The sequence below is a fragment of the Leptopilina boulardi genome, unplaced genomic scaffold (genome assembly GCF_019393585.1).
Source record: "Leptopilina boulardi isolate dan_hultmark-lab unplaced genomic scaffold, ZJU_Lbou_2.1 LbouV2_372, whole genome shotgun sequence".
NCBI lineage: Eukaryota > Metazoa > Arthropoda > Insecta > Hymenoptera > Figitidae > Leptopilina > Leptopilina boulardi.
In genome coordinates, this window is record NW_026137943.1 from 2844547 (window position 1) to 2865417 (window position 20871).

At 26.5% G+C, this 20871-nt stretch overlaps 2 protein-coding genes across 2 annotated transcripts in view; one reads left to right on the forward strand and one right to left on the reverse strand.

Moving 5' to 3' along the window:
• The window catches only part of LOC127287770 (polypeptide N-acetylgalactosaminyltransferase 2-like), a 201757-nt gene that overhangs the window by 80513 nt on the left and 100373 nt on the right, over positions 1-20871 (forward strand). The gene's annotated exons all lie outside the window — the stretch shown is intronic.
• LOC127287774 (antimicrobial peptide Alo-2-like) lies at positions 15408-15633 on the reverse strand. The gene has a single exon (XM_051314885.1). It carries the CDS (start codon positions 15614-15616, stop codon positions 15434-15436), a length of 183 nt encoding a protein of 60 aa, XP_051170842.1. The 5' UTR covers positions 15617-15633; the 3' UTR covers positions 15408-15433.

Consider the following 20871-nt stretch of genomic DNA (forward strand, 5'->3'; position numbering starts at 1 on the left):
ATTATTTTTCAATTTTAACCCGAAAAAGGGTTATTTTGCAATTTTATCCCGAAAAAGGGTTATTTTGCAATTTTTTAAGAATTTTTTGATTTTTTCAATTTTTTATTATTATTTTTTATTATTTATTGTTGTTTTTTCAATTTTTAGTTAGTAACCTATAATATTGTGTCTAATTTTAAGTGTCATTAAAATCAAATGTTTTTAACTTAATAATTTTAACATTTCTTAATTTAAAACGAAACATCTTCTATTATATTAAGTTAACAAATTTCGAAAAACAACACCGACCCCGTGACCTCGACACCGTCCTTGAAAAATCTATTTTCAATTATTTTCAAATAAATCAAAATACTTTGCATATATGCTTTTAGAAAATCTTACAAACTATTTTTATGTAACATCTTTTTTCAATTTTAAGATAAATTTTATACAATATTAATAAGATATTAATTTAAAACATAAATTATATATATAATATACATAAACTACAATAAGTAAACAACAATAAGTACAAGTTTAACCGAGCGAGCGAGTAATACATCGCTAGTTTTAATTAAATAGAAGTAAATTTAAGGTTACACTGGCGTTGTCAATAAATAAAAAATTTTAAATTAATAAAATTATCCACGGGTGCCAGATCGAATGATCACACAAATAAAATAGCAACGGTTTGATTTTCTCGGCTAATCAAAATAAAACGGTAGAGAGGGGGGATTCGCTAAAGAATACTGCAAGAATTGTCACAAAAAAAATTAATTTAAACATGTCGTAAACTAATATAACACTTCAAAAAAAATTAATAAAGAAATTCAGTAAAGGAAATTCAATTTAATAAAAAAAAATGGACGATATTATCACAAAAAGACAAAAATTGAAATTTAAACAGAATTAAAATTCTTTGCTGAATTTTTCATTAGGAAAAATTCTCTTACCGAAGAACAATATTTAACAGCCAACATAATCACTATTTAATAAAAGTTGACTAATTTAAATTAATTTAGACACATACAAAAAAATACGACTTCTCTCTTCGGAGACTGCTGACAGAAGAGGGCGATTCATTTGTCTTCTGCTATCAAACATAATTTTCGTGTCTTGATCCAGGGACGTATTGTAAGGGTATTTTAGGGGCCCCTTTTTTTTCCTTAATCATAAAAATTATTATTTAATTTTTCATTAAATTTCTGCAATATCAGTGTAATTTGAAATTTGTTTTTTATTAATCAAAAATTATTAAAGGGATTAAAAAGAAAAATATTTGTAATTGTTTTATAGAAATATTATTTAAAAAATTAAATTTTATACGAGAAAACAATTTCAATGTAAATTTTGATGTGTAAAAAAAAAGAGTACAAGATGTTACGCTAATATCAAAATATGCAAATGCCTTGAATCGTGAAATGCATTGAATCGTGGAATGTCGCGAGAGCCATGGAAAATTGAGTTATGAAGCTCAGAGGTGTCGTAATTCAAGCGTTACGATCCGGAAAAGACGTACAAAACCGTATATATATATACATATAACGCATTACATCCTTTGGTGCACGTTTTAATAAAATTTTCGTGAAACATTCAGTCCTTTATTCGCATTAATTTCTGTGTGGTTTTCTCATGTTTCGAATTTTCATCAAATTTTCTCATTTTGTTATAACCACAGTTATCATGCAATTCTGCATATATATAGAAACTTTTATTATTTAATTTTCAACTTTTTTTTATATTTCTTTTTTTTTCGTTGTAGAAAAAATGGTTATGAATTATAAATTTATAAAAAATTTAAATTTATAAAACATAAAATTAATATTATAATTATAATTAATTAATTGAATGTTTTAATTTATTTAAATTATAAAATTTAATTTAATTTTATAATCAATAATTAATTTCATGAAAATTTAATTTCAATAAATTATTTAAAAAAAATACGTTTATTTAAAAGAGAAATGATGGAAATTTCAAAGAAATTGATTAGAAATGAAATGAGAGTTCATTAATATTCCAATTGAAAATTGAACGGTTTCGCGCACTTATTAAATAATTCCCCCTTTTTTTTTATCTCAATATTGGAAAATATAATTTTTTATTCCTGAAGACATCATATTTCCTTTATATTATAAAATAATGAAGTAATAATAAAATAATAATGAATAAAAATCATAAAAAATTAAATTTTTTTTCTCTTCAAGGACTTTGATTTATTTTTTTTCTAAATTTCCACATTTTTACAAATCAAAGTGCAGTTGAGATTTGAAGATGCCCGTTTGCCAGTCTTTAGAGGAGGAAGTCGTATAGGTTGAATTTCAATCGATTGTGAGAAGAGCAAAGGCCAAGGGAGAAAAACATACCGAATAGGATGGTCCAGAAAGAAGAAAGTCTCGATTCCTTTGCTGATTTCTTCTTCAGAGTTTCATTGCACGCAAAAAAAAAAAAAAAAATACATAAGAGGATTCCTTTGACTAAAAAATTTTTTATAAGAAATTCTAGGCTTCATAAAAAAAAGTAGAAAAAAATCTTCAAGGACAAATTTGAAATTTTCTTTAAATTCTTATTTAAATTTAAAATTATACTTTCTAAATTTGAATTAGTGTGAATTCGGTTAATAATAATTACATAATATTTCTAAATTTTAGTAATTTTTCATTAAAACTTTAGTAAAAAAAAAAAATATTTGTAATTTAATAATTTGTAGGGTAATAAAAGTAATATTTTGCTAATTAAAATTTTGGAAAGTAAGATAAAAGATAAAAAATTGAAGAAATATATTTTAGTTAGTTTTTTTATATATTGACAAATGCGGAAGTTCTTTCGAGTAAATTTTTTATGGAATGAAAAGAAGCTTTCTTGTCTAATTAAGAATTAAGCTTTTTCGCTTCTTCGTCTCGATAAGCTGACAGGAAAAAAAACATTTAAGTTTTGCTATTGATTGGACATGCTTTTTTTTATTTATTTTTGTTTCTTTTTTTTCCCTTGCTTTTCCATTTTTCGTTCTTTACGCGCACTTACGTTATATACGTTAGCAAGTAACTTTTTTTTTTTTCTCTCTTCATTTGACTCTCCGACTCTTTTTACTCGAGCGACGAACTTTGACTTTACCGACAAAGGCAGTCAAATATTTTCCTGACTAAAAGAGGCGAAACTTTCTCAGATTTTCAAATGAAATCACGTCCATACTATATTCACCCTTCAATTTTTTTTTCTTCGTATTTTCCTTTTTCTTAATAATATGTTTTGTCAATTTGAAATTTATTTTAAATTGAAAATATAAAAAAGCGAATTTCTGTAGAAAAATTAAGTAGTGCCTATTTTTTTTTTATTTGTTCATGTTTTCTTCGTGAATTCGTTGTGATGTCAATTTATATGGAAAGAATCGCATCGAGAATTGTGGAAGTTCATTCATATATATATAAAACTCGTAAAAGTGGGCCATTCTTAAGTCGTTTTAGAGATTAATCTAGCTTCACGATGGAACAAGACCTTTTGTATTTTGTGAAGAAACTGCTGAACGTTAAGAACGAGAGTAGAAAAAAAATAAAGGAAAAGTTTAATACGAATAAGTCTGACACTCGCTATATATATATATTATTCAGTCGAGCATATTTTAAATGAACAATTGAATAATTCAGTATTTAATGAATAATTCACTGTTTTGATTTATGATATAATACATTATGATCTAATGGAAGATATAGAACCAGAAATTCTCTCTATCTTGTAGAAACTTTTTTTTCTCTCTTCCTTTCTTCAGTGAAAAACTGTTTTTCAACAAACTTGATTGAACAGTTTCATTACTTCAAATGCTATTTCTAGATAATTATAAGTTAATTTATATTTCTGACTTTTGTAGTCTGATATTCATTAAATTGGATCAGTAATTTGATTTTAAATTATAATAATATTCTTTATTGTTTCATTAAAACTTTTTTCCGAAATTTTTGTGTTTTCTTCATTTCATCTATATATAAAAATATTAACTGTTTAAGAGTTTGTATTTTATTTCTTTATTTATTTTAATATTTTAATATTTTAGTATTTTAATATTTTTAATAATTGAAAAAAATATATCGAAGAACATTTTGCTTTTTGTAGATAAATAAATTAAAAGTGAACTCGCCACTCTTTATGGAAGAAAGTTTGATGAAAGATATTCATGTGTCATTGAAATTTCAATAGACGTACTTGGACTGATTCTTAATTCGAAATTAATTATTCAGTAAAGTTCAAACGAGACGAGTTACTATAGAGATGGAGGAAGCTCATAGTTTCATACTTTCTCTCCTTTACTTGTCTTCATATATTTAGTTCTTGACTCTTCTCTAAATTGAGAACATACTGAAAAAACCGTGAATTTTTAAATTAAGATAAAAAAAAACAAAAAAATATAAATAAGTAACGAAATTGGTAAAATAAAATAATAATAAAATAATACTTTAAATAAATAAGTAAAAAATAAATAAAAAGGTTCAGTACCGGACATAACCTTAAAATAAAAATACTTTAATATAAAAAAAATTAACATGCATGCTTTTAATTATTCGTACCTAATTCTACTAATGTCCGACAACGCAACATAATTAGTAAATTTTAATTTATTTTCGAGTCTACACACATTGTCCACAACTCAGGAATCTTTCAAATTGGTTTGTTTTAAAAAGGAGTAAATTTAAAAGGATTGAAAAGATAATAATGCACTAAATATACTAAAATCTTTTAGGAAGGTATATATAAAAAAAATAATGAGCAATTTTTTAAATGATTGATGGAACTAAAATTCACAAATTAATCACACTATTAATCGTTTACAGAAATGCATTTTGTCGTCTGCTCGGTTGACCACCGAGCGCGCCATCTATAACTTCCGCGCGGGAATATTTAAATTAAACATAAATAATGGAACAAATTGGAACGATATATTTAATGAATTAAAATGAATAATAAAATTTTTATTATCCTTACATCCTATCATACATTTTTTGCAAAGCAGATAATTCTCTCGAGATTTTCTTATTTTTTTGTATAAAAATAAACAGATTTATACAAGGTAGAATTTTTTTTCAATATTATTTTAATTTGTTCCAATTTTTTCCTGTGAATATTGTTTTCCGAGGTACAGAAAAAAAAACAATTGAATCAAACTGAGATGCTGAAAAAGCATTGTTGTGATTGATGCGGTTACGAAAAACGATTGCGATAACGAATGGTTACATTGATGGATTTTTTCTGTTGGTTGAACTGTTTTTTTGCAAAGTAAATAATCCACTTATGTTATTTTTTTTTTTTTTTTAATTCTCATCGCGATAACTTTATTAAATATTTTTTACTGTCGTCTAAATTTCTAATTGAAAAAAGAAATTAGAGGTAAATAGTTAATAAACGTAAAAGAAATATTTTATTTAGAAAGTGGGGGCAAAAGATGATAGTCTTGCGAGATTTCCTAGTCGGAAGTTAAATTTGTAATAAATTTGCGTTAGCGCCAGGAAAATTAACTGACTATCGCGGTGGTTGCATACTATGGAGGAAGGTTTGCTAAAGTGGAGTGTTCGTAAACCAAGAGGGGAGTTTCGTTTGCGGCCAACCACGTCGCTAAATCATCTTAAGCCTTGTTTATGTAGCTGCAAATTGCATTATTACTTAAATTTAAAGTAGTCCACAGTTTATTTAGTGCTTTCAATTGTTATACATTTATTATTATCAACGAGACAACAAATAATTTAATAATTTTATTAAACAATTTTTAACTATAATTTTTTTTCACCAAATTTTTTTGTATCCACTTCAAACAAATTTATGTAAATAACCAACATATACAACACAGGAGTGATTTTCGTTTTAGCACCTGCTGATTTTAATTAAAATGACACTTTCAGTAAATAGAAAATAATTCATGACTGACGTGTTTAATGACAAGTTATATCGTTTAATATTTGATTATTATAATAGAAATTATTTTTAAACATGAATATTTGATTTTTTTTAACTTTGTAAGGGATATTTTATAATAAACAATGAAACATAGAATTTTGCGCGCTTTTTTTTGCTAGTTAATGTAATATAAGAGTAATATGGTAAAATATTATGGAAACAAAAGAAGATTAATTAGTATTCGTTAGGGAAGATATGAAGGTTAATAGGGAAAGATATAAACGTTATTATTGTCCTTCTCTGGGATTGAAATAGCATTCCGGTCCATCGAATATGCTCTGTTATATGAACGTGACTGTTGATTTGATGGCCACAGCTTCAATCTCGCATTAAAATTCCAGTGGACCAACTCTCACACACCTTCCAATATCAATGCTCACTACGAGGCAAGTTTCAACCCCTCGAGAATACCAACGCTATTAGGTGCCTTGTAGTCGTCAAGCACGTATGCCGTTAACAATTAATTTCGATCGCTCAACAAAAGTTTCACGCAGTCATTAGTATGATAAAAAAAAAAAAAAAAATTTCTAATTATTGAGTAATTAATATTTTTAATTATATCCAATTTTAATGTTATCGTATAACAAAAAAAAATGTTTCTTTTTTTCTAATTTCTTTGTGAAATTATTTATATATTTTCTGATAAATTAAACTCATTTTGACTCGTGTTACAATTTGTCAGTCGCTGATATAGTCGGGAAGCTTCAATCCAATTAAAATTTAACTTCATTTTAGTCGTTCGTTACTTGAAATTAATTTTCTCGACACGTACAATTATTTTTTATTATTGGCAATTTACTTTATGAAATAGAGTGTTAAATTAAAAGCTAATTTATTAAAAGTTGCGAAGAAAGATAAAGAAGATTAAGTTTTGTAGAAGCTTTAAATAGAGTAATTGTTGCAAGAAAGAGCGATATGAAACTGTATATCAAAAGTGGAGAGATGAAATTAATGGTAGCTTACATTTTAAAAAGAAATATAATATATATATATATATATACTATATTAGAGAGAATGAGAATAATAAGTTCATTAAAGAAATCTGATGTAATTGAAGAAAACAAAAGTTTCTTTTTACAATAAAATTAATTATTATTTAAATTATTTGCTGATACTTTTAGATTTATAGTCAAATTAATTTATAAAACTATCGATGTATTCCTCGCTCGCTAACGCTCGCTCGGTTAAAATTGTACTTATTGTTGTTTACTTATTGTAGTTTATGTATATTATATTTATAATTTATGTTTTAAATTAATATCTTATTAATATTGTATAAAATTTATCATAAAATTGAAAAAAGATGTTACATAAAAATAGTTTGTATGATTTTCTAAAAGCATATATGCAAAGTATTTTGATTTATTTGAAAATAATTGAAAATAGATTTTTCAAGGACGGTGTCGAGGTCACAGGGTCGGTGTCGTTTTTCGAAATTTGTTAACTTAATATAATAGAAGATGTTTCGTTTTAAATTAAGAAATGTTAAAATTATTAAGGTAAAAACATTTGATTTTAATGACACTTAAAATTAAACACAATATTATAGGTTACTAACTAAAAATTGAAAAAACAACAATATATAATAAAAAATAATAATAAAAAATTAAAAAATCAAAAAATTCTTAAAAAATTGCAAAATAACCCTTTTTCAGAATAAAATTGCAAAATAACCCTTTTTCGGGTTAAAATTGAAAAAAGATGTTACATAAAAATAGTTTGTAAGATTTTCTAAAAGCATATATGCAAAGTATTTTGATTTATTTGAAAATAATTGAAAATAGATTTTTCAAGGACGGTGTCGAGGTCACGGTGTCGGTGTCCGTTTTCGAAATTTGTTAACTTAATATAATAGAAGATGTTTCGTTTTAAATTAAGAAATGTTAAAATTATTAAGTTAAAAACATTTGATTTTAATGACACTTAAAATTAGACACAATATTATAGGTTACTAACTAAAAATTGAAAAAACAACAATCAATAATAAAAAATAATAATAAAAAATTGAAAAAATCAAATAATTCTTAAAAAATTGCAAAATAACCCTTTTTCGGGATAAAATTGCAAAATAACCCTTTTTCGGGTTAAAATTGAAAAATAACCCTTTTTCGGGTTAAAATTGAAAAAAGATGTTACATAAAAATAGTTTGTAAGATTTTCTAAAAGCATATATGCAAAGTATTTTGATTTATTTGAAAATAATTGAAAATAGATTTTTCAAGGACGGTGTCGAGGTCACGGGGTCGGTGTCGTTTTTCGAAATTTGTTAACTTAATATAATAGAAGATTATAGATTAAAATTGTTTTTAATTTTATAATAAAAATAAAATTTTTTCTTTTTTTCTTTAATATTTTAACACTTTAAAGAACCATGATTATAAATCTGAAGAAAAAATTCAAAATGGCGGATCCAATATGGCGGATTTGGTCCGCCATTTTGAATTTTAAAAATCCGATTTCAAATTCGTAATCAGCGACACCGAGAACTGTATCGAGTAATCAATTTCAAGCAAATTTGATAAATTTTGAAACTGTCAGCCGCCATATTGAGTCGGACATTTTGAATTTTCAAAATCTGATCTCATTCATGTTTGGTGTTTGCGTAAAAATACAAAAATGTAAAAAATTCATCTTCTCCTAGTATAGTTTAATACGAAATCAAGAGGATTTAGAGAAAAACAAAAAAATATGTATAGATCTAGCTTAAAAGCTTTAAGTGGAAAAAGAAACAAAAAAAAGTTCCTGTTTTTCGGAGAAAATTCGTAGGTCTGTCGTATATAGTCGCTAGTACCTACAGGCTAAAACGAAAGTGTCCATATAGATTTTGTGACAAGCTTTTACAGGTTTCCCGTTTCCATCTAAAAGCTCAAAACTTTTATTTCGATATATTTTTTCTAAATCTTTCTAAAAGTTTTTCAACAAAGCATAAACTATTTAATAAGAAAATTAATATTACTATTATTATTATATATTAATATAAATTTAAATAAATTTTCTTGTTACAGGTAAGGATCTTTACATTATTGTATTGCATAAGAAGTAACTGGATCCAGGTAAGTTAATGCTATTCTTATAAGAAAAATGTACTTAAAAATGAAAAAAGTGTTACAAATATATTTTTAAAGAATATAAATTCAAAGCATGCTTGAAAAAGCATTGTCAGTATAAAAAATGTGTCAATTTGACAAAGAAGAGTACACTTGATTTTTCTGATCTATCTCAAAGTATCGATGCTCAACAAGGTTAAATGTCAGGGTGAATTATTAGCACAGAGTTCGTGACCCATTTTTATATTGAGTTGAATTCTCTCTTTTTTCATCTTAAGACGCACTTTTCACAAAATTTATACATAAGACAGAGTACCTACATATAAGTATTATACCAAAAAAGAAGATTTAAAAAGAAAAACAGATGGAAAAAGCAAATGGAGAATTTATTCTATATGAACCCCAATGTAAGAACCCCTAAGGTCCATATTTTCTAGCTAGAAAGTACAACGAGTTCCGCCGAGTTTCAATTATTTTCCCTTCTAACACTGTGTGCGCGCACTCGAGAGGAATGAAAAAAAAAAGAAGGAAGGAAGGAAAGAAAAAAAGGAATAAAAGGATTGCGTGTGCAAGGCAGTATTGCGCCCGACAAAAGTACAAAACCCCTAAAATGGAGAGTGTACTATACGTCACGTGTCGACTGTGTATTAAGAAAATGCCAGAGCGTGCGACACATGAATCGAATTGGCTGTTCGTTTCATTTCGCGGGTTGTAGAGAGAGAGAAAAAAAAATCACCCCCCGGAAACGATACTTTTACACATACATACACAGAAGAAAAAGAGACGATGAGATAGAGAGTAGAATTTATCTTTCCCGAAGAAAATTAGAAGAGGCATCTTTTTGGAACACGACCTTTTTCGTTATCTACTTCCTATACCTTTTTTTTTTTTTTTTCTTTTTTCCTATATACTGATGTTTCGAAACTTTTTCTCAATCCAGTTTGCTGTGACCTAGACCCTAACAATGTGGGAAAGAAAAAAAGTATGAATTTTTTCTTCACACCAAAGTCATTAAAATTTAAAATAATCTTAATGCATTTGAAAATTAATATATAAAACTAGATGAAAAGAAAAGGTTCATTTTTAAGGGAGTTTGCACCACAAAAAAAATTATATATTTGCAATGTTTTATTGTCTACATTTCATTAAATCCAAGCAAACATAATTTTTTTTAGGGAAAAATGAATGCAAAATAGCTATTTAAAAAGAAGTAGTATAATAAATTCCTTGTAGTAGAGATAATTTTCTCTTAATTGCTCTATGGGGATCTGTATAAACCATAAGCTTGTACAAATGTTTAATATTAGTGTTAATTATGGCACTAAACTTTGTGCTTTAAGTAGATTTTGTTACCTCGAGGTTCGTTAAATATAATACAAAATGCATTTTCAAAATTGTTGAATATAAATTATAATTTTATATAAATAAAATGTTTATATAAAGGAATATTATTATTTTTTTTTTATTAAATAATTTTAAATACGCTGTTAAGACTCGGTTGGAAACCACAAAGATCGAATTTGGTTCTTACAATTAGAAAGATCGAATCAGTATCAGATAACATATAAAAAAACGAAAAATAAATGTCTTTTTCTCATTTTTTTTTCTTTTTTTTTGAAATTCAAACCGCAGGAACATTCAAATCATGATAAGCTGTCAGTAACGGTTTTAGAATGTTTAATGTCATTCAAAAAATGTTCTAGAACATTATTTGAACATCCATGTTTTTAAAATGTTTTAGAACACTTTTTGGCGGACAAGAAACGTTCTAAAAATGTTGTTAACCCCTTCGTTGGCAGAAGAAAATCGACAAAAAGTATATCCAAAATGTACAGAAATGTTAGTTTTTCAAAATTCAAAATGGCGGATCCAATATGGCGGAAAATATTTTCAAAAATTACTTGGATTTGCTTAAAAATTGGTACACGGAGATTTTCCGGGTTGCTGATTACGATTTCGATGTCAGTTTTTCAAAATTTACAATGGAGGATCCAATATGGCGAGCAATATTTAAAAAAAAAATGCTTGGATTGGCTTAAAAATTAGCATCCGGGGGTTTCAGGGTTGTTGATTACGAATTCGATGTTAGTTTTCCAAAATTCAAAATGGCGGATTCAATATGGCGGAAAATATTTTTAAAAATTACTTGGATTTGCGTAAAAATTGGTACACGGAGATTTTCCGGGTTGCTGATTACGAATTCGATGTTAGTTTTTGAAAATCCAAAATAGCGGATTCAATATAGCGGAAAATATTTTCAAAAATTACTTGGATTTGCTTAAAAATTGGTACTTGAGGGTTTTCAGAGTCGCTGATTACGAATTCGATGTTAGTTTTTCAAAATTCAAAATGGCGGACGATATTTTCAAAAATTACTTGGATTTGCTTAAAAATTGGTACTTGAGGGTTTTCAAAGTCGCTGATTACGAATTCGATGTTAGTTTTTTAAAATTCAAAATGGCGGATTCAATATGGCGGACGATATATTAAAATATTGCTTGGATTAGCTTAAAAATTTGCAATTGGGGGTTTCAGGGTTGCTGATTACGATTTCGACGTTAGTTTTTCATTTTCTAAATTCAAAATGGCAGATTCAATATAGCGGAAAATATTTTTAAAAATTACTTGGATTTGCGTAAAAATTGGTACATGGAGATTTTCCGGGTTGCTGATTACGAATTCGATGTTAGTTTTTGAAAATCCAAAATAGCGGATTCAATATAGCGGAAAATATTTTCAAAAATTACTTGGATTTGCTTAAAAATTGGTACTTGAGGGTTTTCAGAGTCGCTGATTACGAATTCGATGTTAGTTTTTCAAAATTCAAAATGGCGGATTCAATATGGCGGACGATATATTAAAATATTGCTTGGATTAGCTTAAAAATTTGCAATTGGGGGTTTCAGGGTTGCTGATTACGAATTCGACGTTAGTTTTTCATTTTCTAAATTCAAAATGGCAGATTCAATATAGCGGAAAATATTTTTAAAAATTACTTGGATTTGCGTAAAAATTGGTACACAGAGATTTTCCGGGTTGCCGATTACGAATTCGATGTTAGTTTTTGAAAATCCAACATAGCGGATTCAATATGGAGGACAAAGTTAGTTTTTAAAAATTCCAAATTGGCGGATGAGTTTTTTTAAAAAAAATTATTGTATTTTCTTTAAAAAAAAAAAAATGAATTCCCAGGGGTTTTTAGAGTTGCTGATTACAAATCTGAAGTCAGATTCTTAAAATTTTGAAAAACTAAAAATGGCTGATCCAATAGGGTGGATGATTTTTTTTTTTAAATCACTGTATTTTCCGAAAAAATGGGGGGGATTTTTGGTGTCGCTAAAAATGAATTCCAGACTGGCCGCCTGGTTTTTTTTTTTTATCAAAGTTCGGTTGACCGTAGTGATAATTTATAACTTAAAGTTTGTAAATTCCACTTGCGTGCTGTATCTATATTCAGAAACATGTATAGTCTCTCCTGTAGTTACAACACTGGTTGCAAATAAGAGGAACACAATGAAACAACAACTATACTCGGTTCATATAAGATGTTATCAAATATGCGACACAGAGAGAGAGAGAGAGAGAGAGAGAGAGAGAGAGAGAGAGAGAGAGAGAGAGAGAGTAGGGGACGAAATGATAGTAAGAAGGAGATCTTGGAGAAGAGCATGAACGACAGTTGATGGTAATACCACAGGGGTTGAAATGCATTGGGAAAGGGTATATCAGGGTAGCATAGCGAAAGAGAGATATACTCGAAGGATGAGGTAAGGATAGAAGAGATGAGGAAAGAGGAGAAGAGAGGTACCAAGCTAGATCGTGGAGAACATACTCAAGATAGGAACGTACTGTGCATTGTTGAGTCAACGTGCTTGGTTGGCAAGGGCATTCCCTCCCTCAGTCATGAATATTGCGAACGTCACGTTCGTGACGTCTTATTTGCCCGAATGCATTTATATCCCTCGACGGGGATGTACCGAATACTATGTGTGTTGATTCACAGTTATATATATATATAGTGAGAGAGAAATCTATCTTGCTTTTTGATGGGCAAAAACGGTCAAACGCTCATGGCGATCACGTATCATCAAAGATCAACATGACGTCGTCAATTAAACGTTTGATTAATTGCAAGGCTGTAATTAAGACCCATCGATAACATTCGCAGATATTTAACGGTTTATTGCACTTGCTTATATGACCTGTACAATACTATAATCAATAACACCAAATTCCATATTATAATAAGGTCAGGGGTTCATTTACGTAACATTTTCCGAATCACACATTCCGTATTCCACTTTCCACATTTCGGATTTCATTTTTCAAATTCTGAATTTCACACTTAGGATTCCCCTTTCAAAATTCCGCATTCCACATCCCACATTCTGAAAGTGGAATCCGGAATGTGGAAAGTGGAATATAGGATCCGAAATACGAAATTTTGAATGTGGAATGCGGAATGTGAAATCCGGAAAAAATTACGTAATTGACCATATTCTACATTTCGGATTCCGGATTCCACTTTTAAAACTTCGTATTCCGGATTCTATATTCCACATTCCGGATTCCACTTTCAGAATGTGGGATGTGGAATCCGAAATTTTAGAAGTGGAATCCTAATTGTGCAATTCGGAATGAGAAAAGTGGATTCCGGAATACGGTATGTGGAATGTGAAATACGAAATTTTGAAAGTGGGATCCGGAATATGCGGAAAAAGTTACGTAATTGACCTCCAGAATTTCTCAAAATTGGCATTTAACGGAATTTGTTTTTAAAACAAATTTTTACTTTACTGAATTTTTAATTTTTTTTCTACAAAATGACATGAAACAAAGGCACAAGAAATAATAATAAAGAAGTTAGTGAAGATAATATTTTTCATTCATTTTTTCTTTTGCAATAAATTTCGAAACTTCATAAAAATATGGAGAAAAAAAAATCCTCCATTTCTCGAAAAGTTTGAAAACTACAGTTATCTGTCAAATTTAATTCTCTTCTTTTGACCTCGATTTCATATATATATATAGTTCAGATTCGATTACATTCAATTGGGTGAACATAGCTATTTGTTGATTTTTGTAAAAGTAAAAAAAAAATAGAACATTTTTCACATTTTGTAAATTTTTTCACTCATTTGAAAAAAATATCTGTATTGTTTTTAAGTAAATTGAAAAAAAAATTTTCATACGAAAAAACGATTATTTTAGATCCAATAGTTCTTTTGTAACCCTTTTGGAAATAAAATTGTATTATAATATATATATATTATAATATAAAAATAAAATTTTAGAGAACGTATTTTATAAATAGAAAAAAATATGAATAAAAATTTCCATTTATCTTATGAAAACAAAAGAAATTATTTTTCGATATTATCGAAAAATTGAAATATGTCGTTAAAATAAAAAAAAAAAAAAAGTCCGAGTCTTTAACGAGAATTAAGGAATAAGTAAAGGACGATGAAGAAACTTTCGGTAACTTTGCACGAAAGTGTGATTCATAGTGGTTTAAGTATTGTGAAACTTGAAAGATTCAAAAGCTTGTGATTCATTAACATAACTTACTCTTTGTCGACTCTCGTTTAAATCTTGATCCTCCCTCTTTCATCCACTTCATCTCTTTCATTCAAAATGTTATAAACTTCAACCAAAAATTAAGACAATTCTTTTGTCAAAAATGAAAAAAAAAAAAATTCGAAAAAAATTTATCAGATTTTTGGAATTATTTTTTGTTTTTTTTTTTCCAACAATCACATGCATGTTAGTATTAACAGGTATTTTTAAGGACCATTAACTTTTGTTAAAATGAACCTACCTTCATAGAATGCATGACCACAATCCTCATTAACTTCTCTCGACTGTGCGACAATGCATTCTTTTTTCCTCTGTTTTATTTCCCTTTGTTCATTCACCAACGAACAACTATCGTCCAAGCTTTTTCGTCTGGTTTTATACAGGACATTATAATACAGGATAATAAAAAGTATTATTCTCTTTATATTTCTCTACGTAAACTAATGTATTAATTTTTAAATTTAATTTTCTAATAAGAATTTTATTAATTTGGAATATTAATTAATTAATATTATTTAATACATTCATTTATTAAAGTTAATATTCTTTAATGAGAATTTTATTAATTATCAATAATAATTAATTGATATTAATTAATACATTAATTTTTAAATTTAATTTCCTTTAATAAAATTAATTAATTAATTTAATTTCTTTTACTAATAGAAAAAATAGTAAAATATTTTTCTACATCGCTTTTGAAAAAAATAAAATAATCATTAAATTCAATGCTAAATTTGTATTTTTTAAAATACATTTACTTTCATCCAATAATGATTGTGACATTTAGAAAAAAAAATGTAATTATGAATTGTAATATGTAATATGTGCAATTTTTTTTTCTTAATTCCTTGTCAGCATAAAAAATTGTCGCACAATTAATGGATTTTTTTTTATCGGCAATCACCCATGGCCCATCCTTGTTGTTTGTAACAATTTCCTGTACAACAATTTCCTAAACTTCCATCGGGTTGACAATTACGTCCATTAGCAATGCAAGCCATAGTTGAAGGAGCAATCATTAAAATTATTGCAACCAACATCAATAGAAAACCACTCATTTTGAAGCTCATCATTTTGTTTTTGTTTCTCTAAAAAATAAATAATTAATTAATTGAATTTTTTTTAATTAAATAAAAAAACTTATTCTAAATCGTATTTTCTAATTTTTTTTTTAACTTTTTTTAAAATTAAAGTTGAATTTATAAAAAACAATTTCTAATAAAGATCAATTTCTAAAAGTATTTTTCTAATAAATTTTTTATAATAAAAATAAAAATTTACTGTGAGTAATTGTAACTTACTTAAATCAACTTAATAAAATAATAATAACAATAAATAATAATAATAATAATAATAATAATAAAAATAAAAATAAAAATAAAAATAAAAATAAAAATAATAAAATTAATAATAATAATAGCTAAAATATTAACAATATATAATAGAAATAAATTTGTTATAAGATTATTTTTTTACTGATTTTTTATATTTACGTATTAGTTTATATTATTTATTTATTATTTAAACAAGTAACAAAATATATCAGATAATTTTTTTTTTATTTTATTTTTAAAAAATTAATATTTATTTAAAAAAAAAAAACAGTAAAAATAATCCAGTTTTTTTGTAAAACTTTTTAAAAACGATTTAGTACATAAAATTTTATTTTAATCTCCAACAAAATTAAAATTCCAATAAATGTCATAATTTGAATAAATTGCATTTGAAATTTATGTGTTATTTAAATAAAAAAATTTGGACGTAAAATTTATATATTCTCTTCTTTTTTTTTATAACTCAACATTTAACTCGTTTTACAGTAATAAATTCATGTGGAAAATTTGATTTCAAAATTTCGAAGCAAGAATATAAATAAATTGAAGTATTAATACGAAATGTAAATGCTATAAATTTTTAATTTTGTCATAAATCTGTAATAAAAAAAAAAAAAAAAAAAACGAAACGCAAAATCAATTTTATTTATGTACATCACAAAACTGATTGTTAATGAAAAATTGTTCGATTATATTCTATATTCATATACAATTTAAAACGAAACAAATTTGAAAATTTTTAAATTAAAATTTTGAATTTTTTTTATTTTTTATTATTATTTAGTTTTTTTTTTATTGAAAAAAAACTATATATCCTCTTTTATGAATTTTTCTAAAAAATTCAGTATTTTTTTTCTCCCGCTATATAAATTTTAGATGAGCATATCTCAACATTCTTTTAACTTTCCTTCAAGTGAGCGTGAATTGCGAATTCATAAGAATTCGATTGAAATGTTAAAAATAAGAAAAAAAAGAAGATATATAAGTTGGAGCAAAATTTTCTTAAAATTGAAAATTTTATTTTTTGTACAAAGAAAACGTGGATTTATTATTATTATTTTTTTTATAAAATTATAGTCTCTCTTTAGAATGTAACCAGCAAAGTGTAATAAGTATTCTTTTGATCTAAAAGCAATCTAATTGAGAAGAAAAGTTTATATTTCAAAATGAAAACATCTTAAAGTTTCAAAACATATTTTCTTTCCTCGTGTTTCTAAAGTATAAGGATACGAAAGATTTTCCTTTTTATTGATATGAAAAGGTAAGAAATAATTTCTTTAGAAATTATTCTGTCGACTTTGTAGTAAATTGATATTTATATTCGTTTTATAAAAAAAAAAAGTAATATGGAATATTATATTAAACATTATTTCTCAGGCGGAAAAAAAATATTGATTTGCACTGCATAGAAAAAAATTATAAAAGTTTTTTTTTTAGAATATTTTATTGTAATACTGATAAAATTTAAAAAAAATTTATAAAGTCTGACTTAATATTTACTTTTACTATTGGTTTTTTATTTTAGTTATTTTTTTTACTGAAACCGATTTAGTCTTACAATAAAATTATTTAAAAAATTAAAAAATAAGATGTTTGGCTCATAAAATTACAAAAAAAATTTATATTTCTGACTAAATATTGACTTGGACTACTTAAAAAATTATAAAAATTTAAAAAAAACTGATTACCAAATTGCTTTTAGTAAATTTATTCAGTATGTCTGACTTAAACCGTCCGGTACTACTGAAAATATAACAAAAAATTTAAAAAGTCGGATTAAATATTTACATTTACTACTAATTTTTTAATTTATGCAGTATGTCTGACTAAAACCGACTTGAACTACTGATAAAATTACAAAAACAGAAAATCTGATTAAACATTGATTTACACTACTGAAAAAACGACGAATAAAATTAAAAAAGAAAGGCTGACTACATATTTAGTCTTACTACTGATTTTCTAATTTATTCGTTATGCCTGACTGAAAAAGATTCGTACTACTGGTTAAATTGCAAAAAGTAGAAAATTTACCTCTACTACTTGTTTTTCCGGATCCCACATTCCAGATTAAACTTTTCAAATTCCGTATTTCAAATTCCACATTCCGGATTCTACTTTTAAAAATGCGAATTTCACATTCCATATTCCGGAAACCACATTCTCTATTTCACTTTTCATATTCCGTTTTCCGAATTCCACATTCCAAATTTCATATTCCGTATTCCAGATTCTACATTTCACATTCTGGATCCCTTATTCCGGATTCCACTTTTAAAATTCCGAATTTCATATTCCGTATTCCAGATTCTACATTTTACATTCTGGATCCCTTATTCAGGATTCCACTTTTTACATTCCGTATTCCACATTTCGGATTCAATTTCTAAAATTCCTGATTGCGCATCCCACATTCTGAAAGTGGAATCCGGAATTTTGAAAATGGAATCCGGAATGTGGAATATGTCTGGCTAAAAATAACTTATACTACTGATAAAATGTTAAAAACTATAAAAAATCAGTCTAAATATTGACATAAACTAGTATAATAGAACTACTGAATTCAATCAGTAGTTTAAGTCAATATTTAGTCAGACTTTCCAAAGTTTATAGTAATTTAATCATTAGTATAAGCCGCGTTTTTGGTAAGAAATGATGAATTAGAAAATCAGTAGTAATAGTAAACATTTAGTCAGACTTTCTGCTTTTTGTATTATTTTCAGTAGTTCAAGCCGATTTTAGTCAGACACAATAATTAAATTAAAAAATCAGTAGTTAATGTATAAATATTTAATCAGACTTTTGAATTTTTTTTTAAAATTTTATAACAAGCAAAATTTAGCAGTGACTTTATCACTGTTTCAAAAATTTAAATAACAAATGTAAATCGATTCTATTATTATATTGAGAGGAAAAATGGGAGTGGGGGGGGTGAATTTAATTGTCAGGAAGTAAGAATAATGAAATCTCGAATTTCTGACTCCTTAAGTAGCATTTGATGAAGGCAACTATTTACTAGATCTCTGTGGAATGTAAAGAGGAAGATTTCTAGAAGTTCCAAGGGAATTAAATGCAGTCATTCCCACTTGGTGGGTACAATCAGTATCAATACAAAGTTCTATAACGATGGAGAAACTCTCTGATTCGAGACCCAAGGATTCTCTCTCTCTCTCTCTCTCTCTCTCTCTCTCTCTCACTCTCCTTTCTTGTCGTAGTCAAGCATAAGGATTCACAAACGGATGGTTGCTCAGAAAGCAATGATAGCAGAACAAAGACAGTGCAAGTGTGAATCAAAATTGGAGAGACAGAGAAGACAATGGAACTTGGAATATATATATATATATATAAAGGGATGCAGCAGCAGCAGCGAGTGAAGAGAGGAGAGTGGCTGGCGTGATTGAGAATTATGGCCCCAGCTTCTGCTTCTGCAACAGTTTATGTCAGTTACAAACTCGCTTTGGTCAATTCTACCCACGGCCTTTGTCATATTTGATGGAAATATTAATTTAGGCAAAGTCACGTGTCAAAGACAACTTTCTACCGCTTCCTTAATTATCAAACAATTCATGCAATTAGCAAACAATTACATCTCTTGTTTATTTCGTTTCTCATGATTAATTTTACTATTAAATTAGTAAAAAACTATTTTATTTTTCGATATTATGCAATTAGTTAATTTTATGCAATAAACGAAAGTTTTTCCTAGAAAACAGTTTTTCTTTTGTAATTTATGAATAATTATATGCCTAATGAAAAATAGAACTTTTTTTCACCACTTTTGGTGAAGGAGAGACTTTTTTAATTTCTTTTAATTTTATCAGTGGTAAAAATAAATATTTAGTCAGACTTTCTAATTTTTTGTAATTTTATTACAACATACGATTTTTGTATTTTAAAAATGTATAAATTGATCAACGAATAAAATCACACAAAAAAGTAAAGAAAGACTGACATAATATTTACCTCTAGTACTGAGAAAATTACCAAAAAAAAGCCGGATTAAACATTTACTTGTACTACTGAGAAATTTACCTAAATTTTAATAATCTGCCTGAATATTGCCTTAAATTACCAGTAAAACTAAAAAAACAGAATTACAAAAAAGTGTGAATAACATTTAGTTTTACCACTGATTATTCTAGTTTACGTCTTACTAAAATCGTCTTATATACTACTGAAATATTTTTTAAAAGAATGAAAAAAAAATCTGACTAAATATTGACTTGAACTACTGGAAAAACGACAAATAGAATTAAAAAGAATGGCTGACTATATATTTAGTCTTACTACTGATTAGTAGTAAGACTTTTAGTACTGATTATTTAATTTTTTCAGTATGTCTGACTAAAATCGTCCGGTACTACTGATAAGATAGCAAAAAAAATTTCAAAAAAAGTCGGATTAAATATATACATTTACTACTTATTTTCTAAATTATTCATTACGTCTGACTAAATTCTTTCTATACTACTGATAAAATTACAAAAATGAATAAAAATCTGACTGAATATTGACTTGAACTACTGACAAAACTATAAAACAGAATTACAAAAAAGTCTGACTAAATATTTACATTTACTACTTATTTTTTAAATTATTCATTACGTCTGACTAAATTCGTCCTATACTACTGATAAAATTACAAAAATGAATAAAAATCTGACTGAATATTGACTTGAACTACAGACAAAACTATAAAACAGAATTACAAAAAAGTCGCATTTAATATTTACATTTACTACTTATTTTCTAAATGATTCATTACGTCTGACTAAATTCGTCCTATACTACTGATAAAATTACAAAAATGAATAAAAATCTGACTGAATATTGACTTGAACTACTGACAAAGCTATAAAACAGAATTACAAAAAAGTCTGACTAAATATTTACATTTACTACTGATTTTTAAATTTTATCATTAGGTCTGACTAAAAGTGACTTGTACTACTGATAAAATTACAAAAACCGTTGAAAATCTGATGAAATACTGA